We start from the raw sequence: 24,427 nt of genomic DNA on the forward strand, positions 1-24,427 counted from the left end.
CAAGCAAAGCAGTTTCCATGCTGTAGCTGGGCCTGAATCCTGAATGCTGAGGGCCTAGATAATCGGCTTCTTCCAAGGACCGTTGGAGCTGGAGTGACACCACCTTCTCGACAATCTTCTCCATAAAGAAAAGGTTGGAGACTGGATTATAGTTTTTAAGTATGGCTGGGTCCAGGGAAGGCTTCTTGAGGTGGGGGCGCATGAGTGCCTCCTTGTAGAGAGCCGGAAAGGACCCCCTCCTCAAAGAAGCGTTAACAATCTCCTGGACCCAGCTACGTGTCACCTCTCTGCTGGCCGAAAACAAAACCTAGAGAGACAGATCCACTAAACAGGTGGCAGAACTCAAAGCTCCAATGGCCTTGTCCACTTCATCAGGTGTCACGTCAAACTCTTCCCAGACAGTTGGACAAGGACGGGTCCCAGTCACCTCGACTGACTCATTGTCAGCCAACTCTGCTATCCAATCGGAGTCAAGGTCCATCCGGATTCGAACGATTTTATCAGCGAAAAATGTGTTAAAATGCTCTGCAAGGGCTACCCAGTCCCCCCCCCCCTGGTTAAGAAGGGATCGAGTCCCCCTAAACAGAGCGGACGGGATAGATTCCGTTGATGCAATCAAGGCGGCATGATACACGCATCATGCCGCCTTGAGTGCCACTTTGTAAGTCTTAATATGAGCTCTTACAAGTGTTCGATCAGACTTAGATTTACTTTTCCTCCACTGCTTCTCTAGACATCTCTTCTGGCATTTCAACTCGTTTCAACGGTGAATCAGGGAGCTCTCCAGGGTCTAGTGCCACAGAGAAGTCGCAGTGGCACAATCTGGTCAAGAGCCTCTGTTGCAGCCTTATTCCAGGCCACGGCAAGAGACTCTGCCGAACTGTAGACGAATGAATTGTGTAGAACCCCAAGCGCCCTCTGAAAACCCTCTGATTCCATTAGGCATATGGGGCGGAACTACCTAATCGGTTCCACCTCCTTGCAGGGAAGGATTGGAGTCATGACGTCGAGCCGCAGCAGAAAATGGTCTGACCATGACAAAGGCAAGGCATCTAAGCCCCTTAGACTCAGACCATTACTCAATTGCTCTGAGAGAAATATCATATCAGTTGCATGCCCTCCCTCATGAGTCGGACCCTGAACTACTTGAGTCAAGTCCATGGCTGTCATGGTGGCCATGAACTCCTGTGCTAGCCCAGAGGACCCGCCGAGTGACGGCAGATTGAAGTCCCTTAGGACAATAAGCCCAGGGATCTCCACTGTTCCCTGGGAATACCATGGTTGATGGTATAGAAGAGCTGCTGAGAGGTCGAGAATTAGGATGGCTGTATTATCCCATCCTGCTCTTGCCAGAGATCATCCACAAATGTGACCCATGCCATGCTTGAATCCTGACTGATAGGAGTCCAAATAATCTGTTCCGTCCACCCTGTTGAAGCTGTCAAGCAGCAGATTTTTTACCACCTAAAAAGGGAAGATGGCAAACTGAACAAAAATTTTCCAAGTAAGTGCGATCAAGTGACTTTTTGTTTTCAGGAAAGAGCAAAGTGAGGCCTCATTAAAAGGCCCCCAGAATGGCCCCTCTTGCAATGAAAATTTTATAACTGCCTGAACCTACTAAACTCATATATATAAGTTTAGTAGGTTCAGGCAGTTATAAATTTTTCACTTACAATCATCTTGCAATCAAAATTGGCCATAACTTTTGAACTATATAAATTTCCTCGATGTTGTCATAGTTCAGTTCTCTTTCCCCATCACCTGAATTTTACTTTTTTTTTTTGCTGTTTTGTTGCTGTTACTTTGGAAATCTTGCTATACTAAAATGCAGAAATATAAAAGAAACACATGTACAGTGGTACCTCTTCTTACGAATGCCTCTTCATACGAACTTTTTGAGATACGAACGAGGTGTCTAAGATTTGTTTGCCTCTTCTTAAGAACCATTTTCACCTTATGAACCTGAGCCCGGGTGCGTGAGCTCTCTCACTGCGCATGTGCTCTTACTGCCGCAGGGATTCTCCTGCTTTGTGACTGATCCCACCGGGTTTCCCCCCTTGCCTGCCGCCCCTGCCAGGATTCGTCACCTGCTGCCGCCGCAGGGATTCCCCTGCTTTGTGACTGCCCCCGCCGGGTTTTCCCCCTTGTTTGCTGCTCCCGCCGGGATTCCCGCCTCCGGACTGCCAATGCCGAAGCGCCTGGGATTTTCTCTTTGCTTGCCGCGGCAGTCCGGAGGTGGGGACCTCCCCTTCCTAACTGCATCGCCAAGAGTGGAAAAGAGAGCTGAGTTCCACGACCTCCCCTGCATCTCTTCGCCCCTCCTCCCTTGGCTTCAGAGGGAGAAGAAGAAGGGGGGAACTGGCTGCAGCACTCCAGGGACCCCTCCAGCTCCGGCCAGGCATGCACGTGTCTGCCTGCCTCTTGCATCCTCATTTCCCCCACACCCTTGGTGTTCAAGGTGTGTGCACGTGTGGGGCTCTGCCTCTCTCACCCCACTGCTTTGCACCAATGTCTGCGCACCCTGCGGGCTGCAACCCGAATAGGTGATGAGGCAAGTTTGTGGGGGTGGGGAGGCCATGGAAAAGCGTTTCTCTCCCACCCACCCAGCATCGCCACCATCACTGTTCTCTCGATAGGACCCCTCCCTAGATACCTGAGCCCCCCAACTCTTTGCATCTTCACCTCCTTTGCCAGAGGACCTTGCTTCTACGCCCCTCCCTCCAACCAAAGCGCCTTCCCAGGCGCTTGGATCGCCTTATTCCTCTCTCCAAACCCACCCAATTCCTCACACCCCCTTCCCCGCCGCCCTGCTTTTTCCACGCAACTCCCAAAGCTGCATGCCCACCCAGCGCAGCTCCCACCCCAAAGGTTGGCTTGCCCAGAGACTCCTGTTTGGAAGAGAAAGGGGAGGAGGAATGAGGTCTTCTGGAGCATGGAAGGGGCTTCTGCAATATCAAAGAAGGATGGGGTCTCGCTCTCTGGAACCCCATGGGCACAGGGGTTCCTCTGGGTTTGCGAGGCTGGGCAGTGGAGGCGGCGCAGGGCGAGGGGTAGCGGGCAGACGAGATGGGGACCCCCACCAGGGGTGGAGGAGGAAGAGAAGCGGCGGCGGCCACCTCTCTTCAGTGGCTCCATTGTCACCTATTCAGGTTTCAGCCCACAGACATTGGTGCAAAGCAGCGGGCAAGAGAGGCAGAGCCCCACGGGGGTACACACCTTACACACCCGGGGTGGGGGGGAAATGGGGATGCAAGAGACAGGCAGACACTTCCAATTAAGACAGTTCTCCAGCCTGGGGAGGGGGGGAATGGAGAGTTAAAGCCAGCTGTTTTGTGTGCCTTGAAGGGACTCCCCAGAAGGAAGCTGGTGCCAGGCTCAGAGTGAGAGCCAGGGAGCCTTGTCTGAGGCCTAAGTGCTGAGATCCCCCTTTGCTTGCCGCCGCCTCCGAAAACACTTTCAAGAAGGGTGGAAGCCCCGCCGGCTGACAAGCTGCCAGGCAGCTTCCCACGCGTGTTAATCACCCATGAGGCTCCCTCTGGGCAACCTCCACTGTCTTCTCCCCCCCAGACCCGCCACCTCCTCCACCAGCCCCTGAACAAGGATCAGAATGCCGGAAGTAATAAGGCAAAAGGGGTTAGTTTTGGGATGGGTTTGCACACATTATTCGCTTTTACATTGATTTCTATGGGAAACATTGTTTCTTCTTACGAACATTTCTACTTACGAACCTGGTCATGGAACGAAGTTCATAAGAAGAGGTACCACTGTACTTTATTTTATTGGGTTTCTTAAGAGGCATTGTGAAATATTCTCTCTGGAGAAGGCTCTGTTTTTGATGCTGCTGTTGTGGAGTTTTTCTGTCTTGCTAGAGATTATGCCATACATGCTTTCGCTTTGAGAGTTTGATCAGGCTCTTCAAAGCTTGGAAAATCTCATTTTGTTTACAAGTAAATTTGTTGTTTACTGTCATGTTATGACTAATCACCAAACGTACTTTGAAAAATATCACAAAATGTTAGCTTTCCTAACACAACATCTAATTGTTGTTCAAGCCACAAAGTCCACTTGAAATTAGCCAGTCCTCAAAATTACCCTAGGGTTTTGTTTTTTGGGGGTTTTTTTGGGGGGGGGTGTAGGTGTTAACACTTTTAAAAGTGAAAAAGTTGTCAACGAATGGGATATTCTTTCTGAGAATATTACCTTAGTACCAAATATTGTATCATTGCATCTTGTATTTTTTCAAACCCAGATATAACACCAGGATGATGCATCAGCTTTCCTGGGTGCCATGTTAGGCTTCAATAAATTCTGCATCCCAAGTGGGTGTTTTAATTTGGATGTTCAAATGGTGTATATTTCCAGAAAAGATTGCAGATATTTATCCTCTATCTTATGAACATATACAAAGTTCTGAAACTCAGGCAGCCTCTATGGTCACAACCACACTTTGGGCACTCTACAACTGGGCCATTTTTATGGCTGTCTGCAGCATCCCATTGGCATGTGACTGTATTTTATTATGGTTTATTGAAAACTGGCGTTTTATCAAAATTGTACACATAACAAATTATGGCTTTGTTTAATGACAGCTGTGATTTGTTTAATGACCATCACAAAAAAGATAATAAAATTGGGTTAGTCATGACCATTGTGATGCTTAATTACAATATATGATAGTTGCAACCCAAGGATTGCCTATATTAATAGGCTGGGAAGAATGTCAATACTTTTATTTTTATTATTTACTAGATTTGTATGCTGCCCCTCTCTGAGGACTTGGAGCAGAATGGAGAAAAACTAAAACAAAGCAAACAAACAAACAAAATGTCAAAGCATTAATTACAACCCAGCGAGGACTGAGCATGCTCAGAGACCAAAGAATGATGTGAGGGTGCAGCTGAAAGAAATGGAATGAAAAACATTGCATGGTAGCATAACTGGGTGAACAGGTTCATTCTATGTTGCAAAACTATTATTTTTGTTTTGTTCCCGAATAGAGTTAGTACTTTATACTAATACAGTTACTAAAATACTTTCTAGTCATATGTAATGTTGTAGAATAATCATATATGACCCTTCATTTCTTAATAACAATTTGGAAAATACCAGATGTTTGGGACCAAGGTGAATGAATCAAAGGTATCTATTAATCTCTTATTATGACATCATATATAAAATATCCTATGAAATTAAGAATAAGAACCCTGGTTGTAGTATTAGCCACATAACTATCCAAGATTGCCATTCATACATTGTAATTTAATCTGAATTAGTTTAATAATCATATAGTACAATGTTCTGTAATATAGGGGAAGAGCTTTAATAAGGTCCCTTTCTGTTAGTCCAGTTCACATAGTTGTTGTTGTAGGGAAAATAAAAGAAGGAATGTGTGTTGGGTGTGTTCACCACATTTTTACAAATAAAAATGAAATATAAACAAACAAATCGACACAGTAAAGGAAAGGGTGAAAAGATGCTCACCAAAGGACTTGCATGAGCAGAACTAGTTCTAGAAGATGCTTGAGATCCTGAGCCAAGATAGTAACTGTATTCTGTAGGCTGTGCACATATATACAAAAGAATGCATCAATAAGAGAGAGAATAATTAGAATTTCAAAGGATAAAAAGTTATAAGCAGTTCTCATAAGAAAAGGTTGAAATAAGCTTATATACATACATACAGCAGTCACAGAAGTGAGTACAGTATACCCCCTCACATTTTGTAACTATTTAAGCATAACTTTTCATGTGACAACGCTGAAGAAATGACACTTGGCTACAATGTAAAGCTTGTATAACAGTGTAAATGTGCTGTCCCAACTAGCCATTTCCCTCCCTGGTGTCATGTAACTCATTAGTGGTCCAAGATCTCAGGTGTGAAGATGAAGGTGTGTTAGATTTGGTGTTATCACTCTCACACTCTGCAAAGAAAAAATCAGGACAGCAAAGACACGGTATGATCTAAGCCTAGCAACAAAAGTCAAAGACAACAAAAAAAAGTTTCTTCCAATACATAAACAACCAAAAAAAAAAGAGCAAAAGAAACAGTTGGTCTACTAAAAAGAGAAGTTGGCAAAGAAGTAATGGACAACAGAGAGAAAGTGGAACTACTCAACACATTCTTCGCATCCCTCTTTACTCACAAAGAAACTGCAAACAAACAAACCTGTAACACAGCTGCAAAAATCAAAATTGGAATAAAACTCCGCTTTAATAAAAGCACAGTAAGAAACCACTCAATGAGTACAAATCATCAGAGTTCTAAAGGAACTAGGAGATGTCATCGCTGAACCTCTGTACCACATCTTTCAAAAATCCTGGATCAAAGGGCGGGCTCAATGACCACGGCAGCATGGGGGCTGCCCTCGTTCCCTTGAGGGTAACCCCGAATCTCCACCGTCCAATTTTCCCAGAAGGGGAGGTGTTGTGATTCCATCTGAGGCTCCTCAGGGAACGGCTGAACCTCTGCCGGCTCCATGCTCAGAGGGGGAGGCTGAGGAACAGGAGGAGGAGGCCCAGGCAGACGGGGAGGAGGAAGGTCAGGCTGAGGGAGAGGGAGAACAGCCTGAGTCCTCCGGGATGGAGCTCTCCACAGCAAGCAGCCTGGAGTCCTTAGCTGAGGATGCACAAGCCATAATTGATCTAAGGCAGAGAAGAGCAGCCCAGCGAAGGGGACAATTAGCCAGGTATTTCCAGCACTAAATAGGCAACAGCTGGGTTTGGGTGTGGTTCTCCCCAGAAAGGCTGAAAAGGCAGGCCCACCCTTCCTGTAATTGTGGAGTATTATCTTTGGGAGTCCTGCGATCTGGCTGTGCTCTTTGGCGTCTCTGAATCTGGCTTGTGGCCTTGAAAGCTGAAACCTTGGGGGGAGGCGTGGGTCTTATTCTCTACAGAGGTGTGTGTGCCAGCAAGAAGTTTGTTATATTGTCTGGCCGTCATGAATCTGCTGTGAAGCCTCCTAACAACCCTGTTTGTAAGAACAGTTTTGTCTCTGTGTTTGTTTTCCCAACTATAAAGTACCTTTGCTTTTACCAGCGTGTCAGGCTGCTTTTTCCAGTTGGTGTTGAAGTCTGGGGGCACCCAGACAGAACAGTATAATACTCCACCAACCACCAGACACCTGGTTCTCATTTTGGAGGGGTGGTTAGGTTGTTTATTTTCCTTGCTCTCTGCTGCTGGTTCCTAGTTTGACATTTTTTGCTTTTTGGCTTCCTGTTTTTGCCTGCCACCATGGACGTTTCTGCAGCTGACATGCAGGCTGTCTTTGCAGAGTTGCGAGGGGACATTGCACAGTTGACCCAGACGGTCCTGGTGTTACAACGCCAGGTGGAGGTTTTGTCCCAGCCGGTCCCACCCCAGGCGGCCCCTGTGGTACCTCCTCCAGCACCTTTGCCCAGGAGGAAATGTTTTGTGGCGATGCCAGAAAAGTTCTGGGGGGACCGGCAGCTGTTTTCTGCGTTCCAGAGCCAGGCGCAGCTGTTTATCAACACTCAGATGATGCACTTCCCGGGGGATGACCACAAGGTGGCGTTTCTGTGTAGCTTGTTGGCTGGCCCTGCAGCGTCGTGGGTGGCACCTTACCTGGCTCGGGATGACCCGCTACTCCAGAACTATGCTGCTTTCTGTGACCTGTTGCGTCACCAATTTGCGGACCCGGTGCAGGGGCAGACGGCCACGCGGGCGCTGAAGCAACTGCGCCAGGGTTCGCGCCCCCTGGCGGACTACATGGCTGACTTTCGGTCTCTGGCCGGGCAAGTCCAGTGGAATGAGGCTGCCCTGATCGAGGCCTTTCAGGACGGACTATCAGACACTTTGTTAGATGAACTGGTGCATGAGGTGATGCCCGGCACGTTGGACGCTTTGGAGCGGCATTGCTTGGCAATAGAGGCCAGGCTGTTGGCCAGGGAAGTCCGTCGAGCGGGACGGTCCAACCCCCGTGCGTCAGGCGTTCCGCTGACACCTGTTCCGCGGCGGGGGTTGTCGACCGTAGGCACCCCGGCTCCGGTCCCTGCGCCCCGACGATTTTCGCCAGTGCTGCCTCCACGCCTGATGGATCGTGTTGCCGCCGGGGAGCCGATGGACGTGAGTTACGCACGACCCCGACAGACCCCGGAGGAACGAGGGCGTCGGCGGGTGGCTGGGTTGTGCTTCTATTGCGGGGCCCCACAAGAGGCGGAGCACGGTGGCTGCCGCCGTTCCAGTATCCTCCAGCTCTCCTGTGCTTCCAATGGCGTCCCCCGTGCAGTTCCCGGAGACAACCCCTTGTGTCCCTGTCCCTGTCATGAACTCTCTGATGGCGGGGCTTTCGTCTGGACGTCCTCAGTCGCCGGAACGGTCGGGAAACGAGGGAGGCCCGGCTTGGTGGCAACACTAGGTCGGGCGGGGATCCCACTTTCTCCTGACTCCATGGCTACCGACTCCGGACCGTTTCGACACCTGACGCTTGCGGTGACTCTGCATATTGCGCAACGGACTCGGACTTATCCAGCGTTGGCCCTCGTGGATACGGGGGCGACGACGAATTTCTTGGACGAAGCCTTTGCCCAACGCCATTCCTTGCCCCTTTGTCCTGTCATCCCGCCATTAACTGTGGAGACCATCGATGGGCGGGTGTTGCTGGCTGGTCCCATCCGGTTCCAGACCCTGCCGGTGCGGATGTGCATCGGAACTCATGAGGAGGCCCTACATTTTTATGTTACCAAGGGGCTTCATTTTCCCCTCGTGCAGGGGTTGTCATGGCTGCGCGCGCATGACCCGCATGTGGTGTGGTCCCAGAACCTGGTCACATTCTCCAGTTTGCAGTGCGTGGACCATCACCGACATGTGTGCGCAGCCCATGGCCCAGTGGTTCCCGCGATCCAGTTACCCCGTTGCCTCGAGGAGTTCGCCGATGTTTTTAACGAGGAGGCTGATCGACTACCACCGCATCGGACGTACGACTGTGCCATAGACTTGATCCCTGACGCCAAGCTCCCGGCTGGTCGTTTGTACTCCATGTCAGAGCCGGAGCTTGTGGCCCTCAAGGAGTTTGTTGAAAAGAATTTGGCCAAGGGATTTATTCAGCCATCCAAGTCCCCTTTGTCTGCCCCTGTTTTGTTCGTGAAGAAGAAAACAGGCGATCTTCGCCTCTGTTGTGACTATCGACGCCTTAACGCCATCACGGTGCGTAATAGGTACCCCTTGCCCTTGATCCCTGAACTCATGGACCGGTTGCGGACGGCAAAGGTGTTCACCAAAATTGATTTGCGCAGTGCGTACAATTTGGTCTGGATGCGGGCTGGGGATGAGTGGAAGACAGCGTTCGGCACGCGTTATGGCCACTTTGAATACACCGTGATGCCCTTTGGCCTCACCAACGCCCCGGCCGTGTTTCAACATCTAATGAATGACGTGTTCCGGGACATGTTGGACCAGTTCATGGTGATTTACCTTGATGACATTTTAGTGTATTCCCGAACCATGCCTTGCATTTGGACCATTTGCGCCGGGTCCTGCTCCGGTTGCGGGAGCAGTATTTGTATGCCAAGCTGGAGAAGTGCCAATTCTTCCAGACTACCGTTGAATTCCTTGGGCACATTTTGTCTCCAGGTGGCATTTCCATGGACCCGGGCAAAGTGGCCGCACTTCAGTCTTGGCAACCTCCACGATGGGTGAAAGACGTACAACGTCTTTTGGGGTTTGCAAACTATTATCGGGCTTTTATTCCGGGGTATGCCACATTAACCACGCCCTTGACTCGGTTGTTACAAAAACAAGTCCCGTTTGGTTGGGGGGAGACGGAACAGCGGGCTTTTGAGGCCCTAAAAGCGGCGTTCATGGTGGAACCGCTTCTGCGCCATCCTGATCCCGCTCGGCCATTTGTGTTGGAAACAGACGCCTCGGATGTAGTGGTTGGCGCAGTGCTCCTCCAAGCCCATCGTCCCGGTGACATGCTGTTTCCGTGTGCCTATTTCTCCCGCAAATTGTCTCCCTCGGAAAGGAATTATACCATTTGGGAGAAGGAACTCTTAGCGTTGAAGGCCGCCTTTGAGCATTGGCGGCATTACCTGGAGGGGGCCCGTCACCAGATTGAGGTACGGACGGACCACCGGAACCTTGAGTATCTGCAGACGGCTCGGAAATTGAACCAGAGACAGATCCGCTGGTCCTTCTTTTTCGCACGGTTCAATTTCCGCATCAGGTACACTCCCAGCGCCCAGAACCCTCGAGCGGACGCCTTGTCGCGCAAGCCGGAGTACACGCACCCGAAGGAGCCGGCTCCTCTGCAGACAGTTCTACCCCCTGCAGCTTTGGCTGCGACCCAGGACCCAGTGGACTTGCGTCGCCGTTTACGGGAGGCGCAGCGGGAGGATGGGTTTGTAGCACAGAGGGTGCGGGAGTTAACACCCAATTCCCCCTGGACATTTCAAGACGGTCTGCTTCGGTACCGGGGGCAGCTGTATGTTCCCGCTGGCCCAGTGAGGGGCCTGATTATGGCCCAGTGTCATGACTGTCCAGTGGCGGGGCAGTTTGGCCTATTCAAAACATTAGAACTGGTCACTCGGACATTCTGGTGGCCACGCATCCAAGATGATGTGCGTTCCTATGTGGCCACCTGTGTCCGGTGTCGTACAGCCAAGGGGATGACTGGAGCCCCACCAGGATTACTGCAACCTTTGCCCACGCCTGAGAGACCCTGGGGTGCCGTGTCCATTGACTTTGTAACCCATTTGCCTTCTTCAGCTCGCTTCACGGTAGTCATGGTGGTGATGGACATGCTCACCAAGATGGTTCATTTTGTACCTTGCACTAGGGTGCCCACTGCCCAACTCACGGCCCAAATGTTTATCAGCCACGTGTTTAGGTTACATGGGCTTCCGGATCGGGTGGTCTCTGACAGGGGAACACAATTCACAGCCCGGTTCTGGTGGGAATTGATGTCGGCCCTGAACGTGTCTGTGTGCCTCGCATCGACGCAGCACCCCCAGACCGATGGAGGCACAGAAAAGGTTATAGGGATACTGGAACAATACCTGAGGTGTAGTGGCGGATTGCCAGACTGATTGGTCCAGGTTCCTCCCTGTAGCGGAGTTTGCTTTTAACAACTCCCGCCACTCCTCGACCCGACTCACACCCTTTTTCTCCAATTATGGCTTCCATCCTCGCTTCTTTCCCTTGACCCTCCTCGATTCCCCGGTGCCTGCTGCCGAGGACTTCCTCTCGGAGCTGCAGGCGGTCCACGAGATGGTGAAAAGGTACCTGAATAAGGCCAAGGAGGACTACAAGAGAGTGGCTGACCGCTCCAGACGGGATGTGCCCCCCTTGGTGGTGGGGGATCAGATGTGGCTGTCCACGAAATACATAGCCTCCGAATTACCCAGACACAAATTAGATCCCCGGTTCCTGGGCCCTTTTCCCGTTGAAAGCGTGATCAATCCGGTGGCCTACCGGCTCACCCTGCCGGCCAACTTGCGGGTTCACCCTGTGTTTCACCGTTCGCTGTTAGTCCCTGTCCCTCCCGATTGTCCGCTCCGTCCCAACGTTCCCGTGTTTCCTGCCCCGTGTGTTCATGACCACCTCCCTGAGGCTATGGTACATGCCCTTATGGATTCCCGGTGGGTGGACGATTCCTTCCAATACAAGGTTCAATGGGTGGAGGGGGACCCTGATGATTGCTCTTGGGTGGAAGCAGCGTTGTTGGACGCTCCCGATCTTATTCGGGATTTTCACGCCCGGTTTCCCCAGAAACCGGGTCCTCTCCGCTGGCAGATGGGGAGGGGCCTTCCGAGGGGGGATGGTGTTGTGATTCCATCTGAGGCTCCTCAGGGAACGGCTGAACCTCTGCCGGCTCCATGCTCAGAGGGGGAGGCTGAGGAACAGGAGGAGGAGGAGGAGGCCCAGGCAGACGGGGAGGAGGAAGGTCAGGCTGAGGGAGAGGGAGAGCAGCCTGAGTCCCCCGGGATGGAGCTCTCCCCAGCAAGCAGCCTGGAGTCCTTAGCTGAGGATGCACAAGCCATAATTGATCTAAGGCAGAGAAGAGCAGCCCAGCGAAGGGGACAATTAGCCAGGTATTTCCAGCACTAAATAGGCAACAGCTGGGTTTGGGTGTGGTTCTCCCCAGAAAGGCTGAAAAGGCAGGCCCACCCTTCCTGTAATTGTGGAGTATTATCTTTGGGAGTCCTGCGATCTGGCTGTGCTCTTTGGCGTTTCTGAATCTGGCTTGTGGCCTTGAAAGCTGAAACCTTGGGGGGAGGCGTGGGTCTTATTCTCTACAGAGGTGTGTGTGTGCCAGCAAGAAGTTTGTTGTATTGTTTGGCCGTCATGACTCTGCTGTGAAGCCTCCTAACAACCCTGTTTGTAAGAACAGTTTTGTCTCTGTGTTTGTTTTCCCAACTATAAAGTACCTTTGCTTTTACCAGCGTGTCTGGCTGCTTTTTCCAGTTGGTGTTGAAGTCTGGGGGCACCCAGACAGAACAGGAGGTGACGTAGAGAATGCTACTGGAGGTCTGGTCTGGGGTCGACATACCCCGCCGGACGAACCAGTCTGGTCTCGCACCTATGGTGGCGCGAAGTCGGCCAGGCTGCCATGCCTGTGCCAACACCAGTTGTTGGAGACAATGCAACGCAGGAGATTGAAGAAGAGTGGTAACATCTGGGAAGAGGAAAGGTTTTAAGCATAGGCTCGTTGAAGAAGGGCTAAGTGGTGTGCTGGTGATTTTGAAGTGCTGAAAAGAGATTCTAAATTGATATTTTGGATTTTTTTTCTACTAACGGAAACAGAAAAGCCGGAAATTGGATCGTAGTGGCTGCTCGGCATGGAGGCGAACAGCGGAAGCTTTGAATTACAATAAATTGCCTAATATTCTCTCTTCTCTTTTGAAGAGCTCTAAAGGCTTTAAAAATATGAAATTTGAATTCGGACTTCATTTGGATTTTATTTGGACTATGCTTCTTCTTTCATTAAAGTTATTTCCCTTTGCATTCAAGGAAGAGAGATATCAGCTTTGTTTATGGTCTGCCTTCTTCTGGTCTTGAGTTACTGCATTGAGATTTGAGATTTGCATTTGTAAAAGAGGACAACAGATGGTTTTTTATCGGCTGTGTGCTTGGAAGGAAGTACTTTCTTTGTTATGTATTTATTTTCATGAAGAAAGGACGATATCAGCATTATTTTGGAACAGATGAACTTTGCAAAGACATGGTTACACAAATTGGCAACAGAAAAAACTTTCATACACTGGATTTTTATATCAGAGACAGATTGGAGTTACATTTGCAGAAAGAATTATGCAGTGAAAATATGATTGATAATAACAACAGCAGTTTTAAGGAAAAAGTTTGAAATTATGATACACTTTTATCTTTTAAAAGAATTTAAACTATGCAAAAAGATGTGATGATATAAAGATGTTAATTAAGAAATTCTAATTTCAATTGGTTTATATTATAAGGAAATTATAATGACAAAGGGAATGAATATTGGTCAGGAGATGGTTTAATGGAGGGGGAATTAACTAAAGCAAAAAAATTACTTAAGTTACATATATGATCATGTTTAATTAAGATATTTTTGGATTTATAAAATTATTTTCTGCGTAAAATTTTGGAATAGAGAAATAATTAAATAATGAAAATGGAAAATTGTCATTTTTTAGGGATGATTAATATTAATGATTAGTATAATCATACTGTTTTAAATATTGGGAGGAGAGGGGTGGTGAAGAGGTAAAAGGAAAAATAAAACAAAATAAAATAATAACTAGAATAAAGGTTACAGTAAACAGGATTTTATTATAAATAATTATTATTGAATAAGTATTATGGAATTAATAATGGAATAATAATAATGGAAGTAATCTAGGTGGCTGAATAATGATATATAATATACAGAAATTGAATTATGATATATAAGTTACAGAAATAGAATTATAAGAATTATGGAAATAGAAAATAAAGAGGATTATGTTTGATTTTTTAAAGAAAGTCATTGATTATAGAACTTATAGATTACAGAAAATACAGAAATATGGATTATAATTTTAAAAGGTGGACTATGATAATTATTATTTTTTTAAAAAAACATTTTTTTGGTAAATTTATGAAAGGTTTTAATTTAATTTGTTTTAAAGAAAGGGAACTTTTTTATCTATTGGGATCAATACATTTAGAGTAGGGCATGATGATTCAGCTGGGTATGCAGCGATATACTTAGAAGTTGATTCCAATGGGTTATTAGAGGTTTTTTCTTTTCTTCTTTTTTTTAGAAATAGGGCATGATGATTCCACTGGGCTTACAGTGATACAATTAGAGTAAGATATGATGATTCTGCTGGGTTTGCAGCGACATAATTAGAATAACTAGAATAGGGCATGAGGATTCTGTTGAGTATACAGTGATAAAATTAGAGTAGGGTATGAAGATTTCACAGGTACGGATAATGGAGAAGGTTATGAAGAATTTATTATATCAATGGATTTATAATCTAGAGTGGGTTGGAGGATTTTATTGGTTCATTTGCAAACCATAAGGTTTTGTAAGATTCAATGGTGTTATCTGGATTTACTTGGGAGGTTGGTAAGAAGAAGAAGAAGAAATATCATGTTGGGTGCATGTCCCCCCTCGTGAGTCAGACCCTAAACTACTTGGGTCAGGCCCATGGCTGTCATGGTGGCCATAAACTCCTGCGCTGACCCAGAGGATTCACTGAGCGACAGCAGGTTTAAGTCCCCCAGGACAATAAGTCCAGGGGATTCCACCACCAGCCCGGCTACCTCCTCGAGCAGCACAAGCAGGGTTGTTGACACGCAGCTGGGAGGCAGGTACATGAGCAACAAGCCCACCTGAACCCCTAGGTCTAACTTCAGAAGGAGGGACTCACAACCCGCAATCTCAGGAGCAGCGAGTCTGCGCAGGTTAATAGACTCCTTGCCTATAAAAGCCACTCGTCCCTCTCTTTCCTGGGGTTGTGGCTGATGCTGTACCTGAAACCCAGCTGGGCACATTTCAGAGAGGGGAACTCCTCCCTCTGGGCCCAGCCAGGTTTCAGTCACACATACCAGGTCGGCCTCCTACTCCAAGATCAAGTCCCAGATGAGTAGAACCTTGTTAACTACTGACCTGGCATTGAGCAGCAGCAGCCTGAGTCCAGGGTCCAGATTACACTCATCACCAGAGCCCCAGGTTGAGTCCAAGGGGCCGGAACATGGGATTGCTTTCAAGCACCGTTCCTGTGAAATGGCTTGCCCCATGACTCCCACCATATCTGCCTCTCCTCAGCAGCACTGGGATGTTCTGGCCCTCTTCAACCCCGGAGATAGGCTCTCCCATCCCTCCCGCCTCTACATCACCAGGCTGACTGACCCAATCATTCATTCCATTCATCATTCCATTCACCTCATACATTCCTCCCATCTTGTCCCAAACGTCCATCCCTAAAATTACCCCCCCCAATAAATTAGTTAAAAATATAAAAAATAAAAAATAAAATTAAGATGGTTAACTGGTTAGCTGTTAAAATTAATCTGAGACAGTGATGTAATAATCAGTTAGTCTAAAATCAGTTCTATAGAAAAGATCATCAAACAATTAATAATTCCAGGTCGGTAGATAAACAATGTCCTCCGTAGATCTTTCTTTGAGTCTTTAAGTCTGCTGTGTATGAAATCGTCCACTAGAGTTCCTTAGTAATGTTCTTCAGAAAAAGTGAGAAAATGGACATGGGGGGGGGGAGAAGGGGGAAGATGACAGGCAAGCTCTAATACTGGCTTATATCCCAGTCAATTGGCCTTGATGGTCATAGGCAGTTCAGCACATTATTCATTTTCTCCCCCTGGTCATTCTGGTCCCTCCATTCTCTCACCAGTTGACACCCTCAGTCAATGCGGTGGCCCCCAGCCAGCCTCGGCCTCATTCCTCTGTTCCACTGGCCACCTGTTTCCTTCGTCCCCCCCTCGGCACCAGTAACTCTCACCTACTGGTGCCATGCAGAGGATTGGGCTGTTGTTCCTCGCCCAACAGCATCGGCAACCATCACCAGCCAGTATCCCTGGCTCCTCAGATTTCCTCGGTTACCCTCCGACGCTGGTACCAGGCCACTCCCACCGACCTGCATCCTCGGCACTCTTGGCGTCCTATGCCCCGCTCAACAGGCAAGTTTGTCCCAGCCACCACTCTAGTCTCCGCTCCATCCTCCAACGTCCCTTCACCTCTGTCGCCTCGGCACCTGTCACTCTCACTTCCTGGTGCAGTGCTAAGAGGCTCAGTTCGTACCTGGATCTTTCCACCTCAGTTCTTTCCATCGGCGTCTAGGAGCAGCCGCCATCTTCCACGCCCCAGCTGATCCTCCCAGCTGGTTTCTCAGCGCTGTTGTCCCGGCACCACAGAAATAATACAGCAGCATTCACTTTCTGAGCCCCCTAAACAGAGAGCTCAGCAGCAAAGAAGACATGCACAGTTGCCTGGAATGAGTCATTGTTCAGCGTTTTTTCCACAAGGTCCCAGAAGAGCGGCAGCTCCACCATCCTCTCGCCGCTCAGACCCGGAAGTGCCAAACCAGGACAATTCTGCTGACCAACTAAGATATAAGTTTAACTAAGTTTAACTAACATATTTGAGATTTTAAAAATTTTCTTGGTGAAATTTTTTTGAAATAATGAAATATTAATGTTAAAAGAGAAATTGAAAATGGCTAGGTTTGATAGGGTTGTTTAGCTTAAATGATTAATGTAAAGATTAAGATTTTAAGTGAGTTGCATATAAAATAATGATCAACTAAGTTACTTTCTGAGACGTATAAAATTATTTCGATGGGGACATTATTAGAATAATGAAATAATACTATTGAATATGAAATTGAATTGAAAATGTTTAGGTTTGGTAGGATGATTAATATTAATGATTAAGGTGCAATGATTAATTTGGTTAATGTTGTTGTTGATCTAAATATATAGATGAGAAAGATTACGGAATTATATAAGAAAATGAACTATAAGTAGATAAACTATGATGAATGTAAAAAGAAAAGGCATGGAAATAGAAATATTCTTAATTATATTTACTGATATTTCTTTCTTTTTTTAAAAGTTAAAGAAAAGGGAATAATGATATACTAGAAATGTTGATTATATTTTTAATTTGGAATATGATTATTAAATCTAATTTAATGATCTTCTCCCCCCCCCCTTTTTTTCTCTTTTTTTCAGAATGGAGTATGTTGATTTTATTGGATTGAAAGTGTTATAATTAGTATAGGAAAGATGATTACACTGGCTATACAGTGACATTTTTTCCTTTTTAAGGATAGGGCACGATGATGGATTGAAAGTATTATAATTAGTATAGGGAAGATGATTACACTGGCCATACAGTGACTTTTTTTCTTGTAGAATAGGGTAGGATGACTATTGGATTGAAAGTGTTATGGATTGAAAGCCTTATAACTAGAATAGGCTATGATGAATGTATGGGGTATTTGTTTTTGTTTTTATTCTCCCCTTTTCTTATCTTCTTATTTTCTTTCTCATTTTTTCCCTGCTATCTTCTAATTTTCTTTAATCTCTCATTTCTATTCTGCATTTTTATTCATGAAATGGAATTATTTTTAATTAGGTTCTTTTCTAATTTGGCTTATTAATCTGGTGATATTTGGGACATACTATATGGTGGGTTGGTTTTCCTTTTTGACCCCCTTTAGAATAGAATAGAATAGAATAGAATTTTTATTGGCCAAGTGTGATTGGACACACAAGGAATTTGTCTTGGTGCATATGCTCTCAGCGTACATAAAATAAAATATACATTTGTCAAGAATCATGTGGTACAACACTTAATGATTGTCATAGGGGTCAAATAAGCAATGAAGAAGCAATATTAATAAAAATCTTAGGATATAAGCAATAAGTTACAGTCATACAGTCAACATGGGAGGAAATGGGTGAAAGGAATGATGAGAAAAACTAGTAGAATAGAAGTGCAGATTTAGTAGAAAGTCTGACAGTGTTGAGGGAATTATTTGTTTAGTAGAGTGATGGCGTTCGGGGAAAAACTGTTCTTGTGTCTAGTTGTCTTGGTGTGCAGTGCTCTGTAGTGACATTTTGAGGGTAGGAGTTGAAACAATTTGTGTCCAGGATGTGAGGGGTCAGTAAATATTTTAACTATTTTTTTTAGTAATGGTTGGTTTTAATTTAAATATCATGTTGGAGGTAATTGGAAATTTTTGTTCCTTTTCTTTTTATCTTTTATTCTAAAGGGCATTTATTATGGAAGAGGGTTTAAAATATATATGAAAATTGATATGGAGATTTTGAGAAAATTGAAACATTTTGATCTAATTAATTTGATGTGATTAAGAATGGTAACAGCCTAAAATGTATATTGGCTAACAGTTTTTAAAAAAATTTCTTATCATATAAGGAATTGGAATAATTATTTTTTTATTCAGATGTTAAATTGTAAGGAGGGGGCATTGGTTAATCTGTGTACACCAAAACGGCAAAAATGATATATTGTAAATTAATTGTATCTTTTTTTCTGTACACGTGATTGGAGAAGAAAAAATTAAAAAAATTCAACCAAAAAAAAAAAAGAGGAGCGAATTCCAGGGAAGGGGCAGATGCAGCAATCGTTTTTAAGACTAAAGGTTCGGTCCTGATTGGATAGGGGAGCGAGCAGACACATGTGACTGCTGGACCTGCTCCTTACTATGGAGAATCTCTTTGTTTCCAATATTGTGCTATGGTGATTCTGGCTGCTGTTAGCATATCCAATATTATATAATAATAGTTTTTTCCCCATTTTAAAATTTATTATTCCTAATAAAAAGGCTTCTGGTTTTTTATTAATTTCTAATTTTGTCATTTCCTTTAGCCAATTTTGTATTTTATTCCAAAATTTCTTAACATGCGGGCATGTTCCACCATATATGAAAATAAGTTCCTGCATTTTCTTTACATCTCCAGCAATTTGATTTGAGTTTGGGATACATTTGTGCCAATCGTGCTGGTGGGAGATGCCACCTAAAATACACTGCTCAAAAAAATAAAGGGAACACTCAAATAACACATCCTAGATCTGAATGAATGAAATATTTTCATTGAATACTTTGTTCTGTACAAAGTTGAATGTGCTGACAACAAAATTATATAAAATTCATCAGTGGAAATCAAATGTATTAACCAATGGGGCCTGGATTTGGAGTCACACACAAAATTAAAGTGGAAAAACACACTCCTGTAATGTACGTAAAACAAGTCAAAATGAGGCTCAGTATTGTGTGTGGCTTCCACATGCCTGTATGACCTCCCTACAATGCCTGGGCATGCTCCTGATGAAGTTGTGTATGGTACCTGAGGTTCTTGTTCTTCTCTGCTCCCTTTTAATGGCCTCCACCTGCCCCATCAACTCCTTCAGCTACTCTTCCCTTTGCCTTTCCTCCTCGTCTGGGGTATTGCGACCACTGGAATAAGCTTGTTCTCCTTCTGCTCCTTGTGGCTCTCCATCTGCTCCGCTTTCTCCAAACTCAATACCCAGTTGGTTCAATAGTGCCTTTCCCTCCTCCAATGATCATGCTCTAAATATCTTATTTTCCTGCGACACCAAAATGGCATTTGGAAAACCCCAGGTAAACATTTTTCCACTTTGATATAGACGGCTTGAAATTGGGCGTAAAGCAGCTCTCGCTCTCAAAGTTTCCCAGGAGAGATCTCTAAGAACTTTTATCTCGTTTCCATTTTGATTAAGGCCGGCACAACTTTTTAACTACTTACAGATCATTTCAACTTTCTTCTCACTGACCAAGGCCATAGCAATGTCTCTTTGCCTCTCCCGGTTTCTACGTGGAACGCTCCAATGAATGCGCTCTATGTCATCACAAACAACTTGAGTGCCCTGCACTTTCATCCAATCAAAAAGCACTTCAGCTAATTTCAAGCCTGGAGCAAAATCTGGTTTAAAACCATGCAGATGTAAATTTCTTCTCCTTTCTACCCTCCAAATTGGCAAGCTTATAATTATATTGCTTACAAACCTCAGCTTGGCTTTTAACTTGTTGCTCTAAGTTCCGAATATTTTCAGCTGACTCATCTGTTCCCTTTTTAACTATTTTAATATCTAGGGAAAGATTTTCCAATATACCTTCGACTCGCTAGAATCTTTGTTCAAAGCTGCCAAAAATCTGAAGTAATTTATCCAGTTTCATTTCAATTTTCCCAAAGCTAGGGTCAGCCCCTTCAGCCATTTTATTAAGATTTATTTTACTCACTTCGTGATAGCGAAAGAAGATCCGTCTGTTTTGCGTAGATTTTTATTTCTTTCTTTGTTGCTCTTTTCTTTAGCCAATCATAAAATTTTGCCCATATTTTATAGTAATCTGATTCTTCTTTTCCCTCTAATCTTTTAGATAACCTGTCCATCTCCGCACAGTCTAGTATCTTTTTAATTATTATATTTTCTTCCGTTAGTTTGTCTATTTTCCATTGTTGGGCATATACTATTCTGGCAGCTGTTAGTATATGTATAACTAGGTATCTTACCTCTTTTTCTATTTTTTTATTAAAAATACCCAATAATTATAATTCTGGGGTTTTTTTTCAATTTCTTCATTTACTATTTCTTTTAACCAATTTGTTATTTTATTCCAGAAATTTTTTATCTGTGTGCATGTCCACCATTGGTGGTAGAACATGCCTCTTTCTTTTTTGCATTTCCAGCATAATGGAGAGGTTTTTGGGAACATTTTTTATAGTCTTTCTGGCGATAGGTGCCACCTGTAAAATGTTTTTAATTGGTTTTCCTTGAATGCAGTCGATTTTGTCACCCGCCAATTGTTAGTCCATAATTTTCCCATTTTTCTAATTCAATTGTGTAGCCAAAGTTCATTCCCCAGCTTATCATATTCTCTTTTACAATTTCCACTTCTGTCTCATAACGAATCAAAAATTAATATATTTACCAATTAATTTTTCATCATTTTTTAATAGTGTCCTGTCCAATTCACCCCTCCCTATCTGAAAACCATATTCCTTTTTATCTTTTTGATATGCATCTTTTAATTGTAGGTATGTCCACCAATCTTTTTTTTTTTAAATATATTTTTGATTTTGTAAATATGGTTACATAAAAACAAACATAAAACAGTGCACAGTGCATGTGCCCATCACCTGACCGACAAAAGAACCCCCATCACCACCACCACCCATTGCGGGGGGTTCGAAAATTTACTAGTTTATATATATATATTTCCTTGGCGCTACTTTGCTTTTGTTATTACTGAAAGAGTGATTGGAGTTTATTTTTCACATTTGCATCACAGATTCTACTCAACATATAACCTTTCACCTTATTCCATCGTACCATCAGCTTCTCCACTTTGTTTTCATCAAAGTTGTTTAATCTTATTTCCATGATTTCAAAATGTATGTGATCCACCATGTACCAGTACCAGTTCTGTAATGTCCATTTTATAGACTCTTTCCAACCCAATACCACTACCGCTTGAGCACTTTCCAATGCTGCAGTTTTTATTTCTTTAAAATCTCTTAGTTCTCTTTGTTTAATTAAAATCGCTATTTCTTTTGTAATTGTCCAATTAATATTTAACATTTTATTTATTTCATTCTGTACTTCCTTCCAAAATTTCTAAATTTCTACGCACTCCCAGAACATATGCATGAAAATTCCTTTCTTTTGGCAACCATGCCAACAATTACCTTTCTCTTTCCCCTGGAAGTGTGCAAGTTGTGCTGGTGTATAATACCATTTATGTAAGATTTTTCTTCTCATTTCTTTAACTCTTGTGTTTTTAATCTTATGTATATTTTCTACTATTTCTTTCATTTCACTTTCATATGTAAATCATTTTGCCAGCATCTTGTCAAACCTTTTATTACTTCCTCTTCTGCTTGCAATAACATTCTATATATATTGCTAGCTTGAGCTTTTGTATTATTAATCTTTTCTTTTATTATTTTCTCTAAACAATTTTCTTCTCTCAAGAAAGCTTCTTTATTCTCACTTTTATTTAAGTATTTACTTATTGCATTAATCTGCAGCCATTTCTGTTGACCCAGCCACCATTCCAGCCGAGTTCTGCTAACTCTCCCGTCCTTCTCATATAATTGTTCAATTCTCATTATCCCTTTGCTATTTAACTCTTTTATAATTCTGCTTAAGTTAACGTCATTACCTGTATTCAATACATGTAACGTTGATAATTTTGAGTTTCTAATTCCCCATTTCCCCTGCCATTTAAACCATATTTCTAAACCTGCTTTCAGAGGGTCGGTTAAATTATTAATTTCTATTTTACTCCATTTTTAAAATAATAACTCCTTATTATTTATATTATTAATTTCCTTTTCCAATTTCACCCACTTCTTTCCCCCCCATAACTGTAGTTCCATTAATCTTTCTATTTGAAATGCTTCCCTATATAACTCTAAGCTCGGGCTTCCCCACCCCTCCTCTTTCTCGTGGGCAAACAGCCATTTTTTCCTTTTGTTTCCTTCAATCCAAAAATTTAATTTACTATCCCATTCTCTCAATTTTGCACCAGGAAAGGTACCTTGTAAAACCTGAAATAAATACATCATTTTTGGTATAATCATCATTTTAAGGGCTCTAATCTTAGCAATTCTTCTCAACCTTTTTTTCCTCCAGTTTTTTATCTGCTTTTGAAGTCTCTTCCATATTGAATTATAATTAACCGTCGCAATTTTGTTAGGATTCTTTAACAACCAAACTCCTAAGTATTTCATTTTTTTACATCCTAGTTTTAATCCTGACGCTTTTTGTATCTCAATTTGCTCTTTAGGGCCTGTATTTAAACAAATTATCTCTGATTTCTCTATATTAACTGTAAGACCCGACTGGTCTATAAATTCCTGGAGCAAGATCTTTATTCTTTTCATCATTTCAATTGGGGTTTCAGTCAATACTACAGCATCATCTGCAAAAAGATTTAATTTTAATTCAAGTTTTCCTATTTGGTAACCTCTCCACTCCTTGTCATTTCTAATTTTATTTGCTAAGACCTCAATTGCCAATGCAAATAACATTGAGGATAGTGGGCAACCCTGCTTAGTTCCATTCTGAATTTTAACTTTCTCTGTTCTGTTACCATTTACCCTAATATAAGCTATATTATCCTTATAAATTGCTTTTATAATTCTACAGAAGCTATCTCCCATATTTAAATCTTTACACAATTGAAACAGGTAATCATGGTTAACTTTATCGAAAGCTTTGCACACATCTAACTTTAAAATACCTAGTTTTCTTTTGGTAGTGGTAGCATGGTGTATCACATTAACAACGTTTCTAATTGGTTCATAAATCTTTCTTCCTTTAACAAATCCATATTGGTCTTCTCCAATTATCTTTGGTAAAATATTCTCTATCCTGTTTGCCAATATTTTCATAAATATTTTGTAATCCTGGTTAAGTAAGCTGATAGGGCGATAGGAACCTGGATCCATTAAGTCACGATCCGGCTTTGGGATAGTTATAATCTCTGAAATTTTCCATGACTGTGGGATTTCAAAGGTCTGAAAAACATTACTAAACAATTTTTCCAAATGCGGTAATAATTAATTCTTTTAAGTCTTATAATATTCACCAGTAAAATCATCTGGGCCTGGGGCTTTAGCAGGTTTCAACCCTTTAATAACTTTAGATATCTCATCATTTGTTGTTTTTGCATTTAAGATTTGTCTATCTTCTTCCGTTAATTTCTCCTTAACTTCTATAGTTTGCGTTGTGATATGTTCTTTTTTGTATAAATTCCCATAAAAGTCTCTCATTATTTTTTCCATTTCTATATTACTACGTTTTATTACACCTTCCTTGTCCTTTAAAGCAGGGATATGGGATTTCTCCTTTCTTTTTTTCAAATAGTGTACCATTTGTTTCATTGATTTGTTCCCCCATCCCATAATTCTCTGTTTTACAATCATCTTCATTTTATTCCACCTCTCTTCCTCAAGAGATTGTAGTTTCTTTTTCTTAAATAATAATAATGTATTCCAGGCTCTATTTCTTGTAATTTTCAGACTCTCTTGGATTAGGTCTATGTCTTTTAATAATCTTTTTCTTTCAACTTCCCAAGATTTCTTAATAAAAGCTTCAGTGCTAATACAATTACCTCTCATAACAGCCTTGTGTGTATCCCAAACTATTGTTTGCTTAATTTCTCCTGTTTCGTTAATACTAAAGAATTCACACAATTCCTTTTGTAATTTGAGTCTATTTTTTTCACTGGCCGAAACCACAGGGTTGTATCTCCAGATCCTTTGTTGTCTACTAGCATCCATTTCAATCACTGCTAACAATGGAGCGTGATCTGATAACCAAATACTTTTAACTTCTGCTCTCTTAAGGTGTACCTCCCCCGTTTTATTCATTAATATATAGTCAATGCAGCTAAATGTATTATGTCTTGCTGAATAAAATGTA

General features: G+C 43.4%; 1 protein-coding gene across 12 annotated transcripts in view; it reads right to left on the reverse strand.

The window, feature by feature from the left end:
- LRRFIP1 (LRR binding FLII interacting protein 1) overlaps positions 1 to 24,427 on the reverse strand; it is a 423,100-nt gene that overhangs the window by 239,246 nt on the left and 159,427 nt on the right. For 9 of the 12 annotated variants that reach the window (XM_070732246.1, XM_070732249.1, XM_070732250.1 and 6 more), the window contains exon 3: positions 5,482 to 5,559. The exons of the other annotated variants lie outside the window; for them this stretch is intronic. In XM_070732246.1, the coding sequence (XP_070588347.1) occupies positions 5,482 to 5,559 (78 nt within the window). The remainder of the gene's footprint in view (positions 1 to 5,481; positions 5,560 to 24,427) is intronic. 12 annotated transcript variants of the gene reach the window in all.

Source organism: Erythrolamprus reginae, chromosome 1 (assembly GCF_031021105.1).
Source record: "Erythrolamprus reginae isolate rEryReg1 chromosome 1, rEryReg1.hap1, whole genome shotgun sequence".
NCBI classification, from domain to species: Eukaryota; Metazoa; Chordata; class Lepidosauria; order Squamata; family Dipsadidae; genus Erythrolamprus; species Erythrolamprus reginae.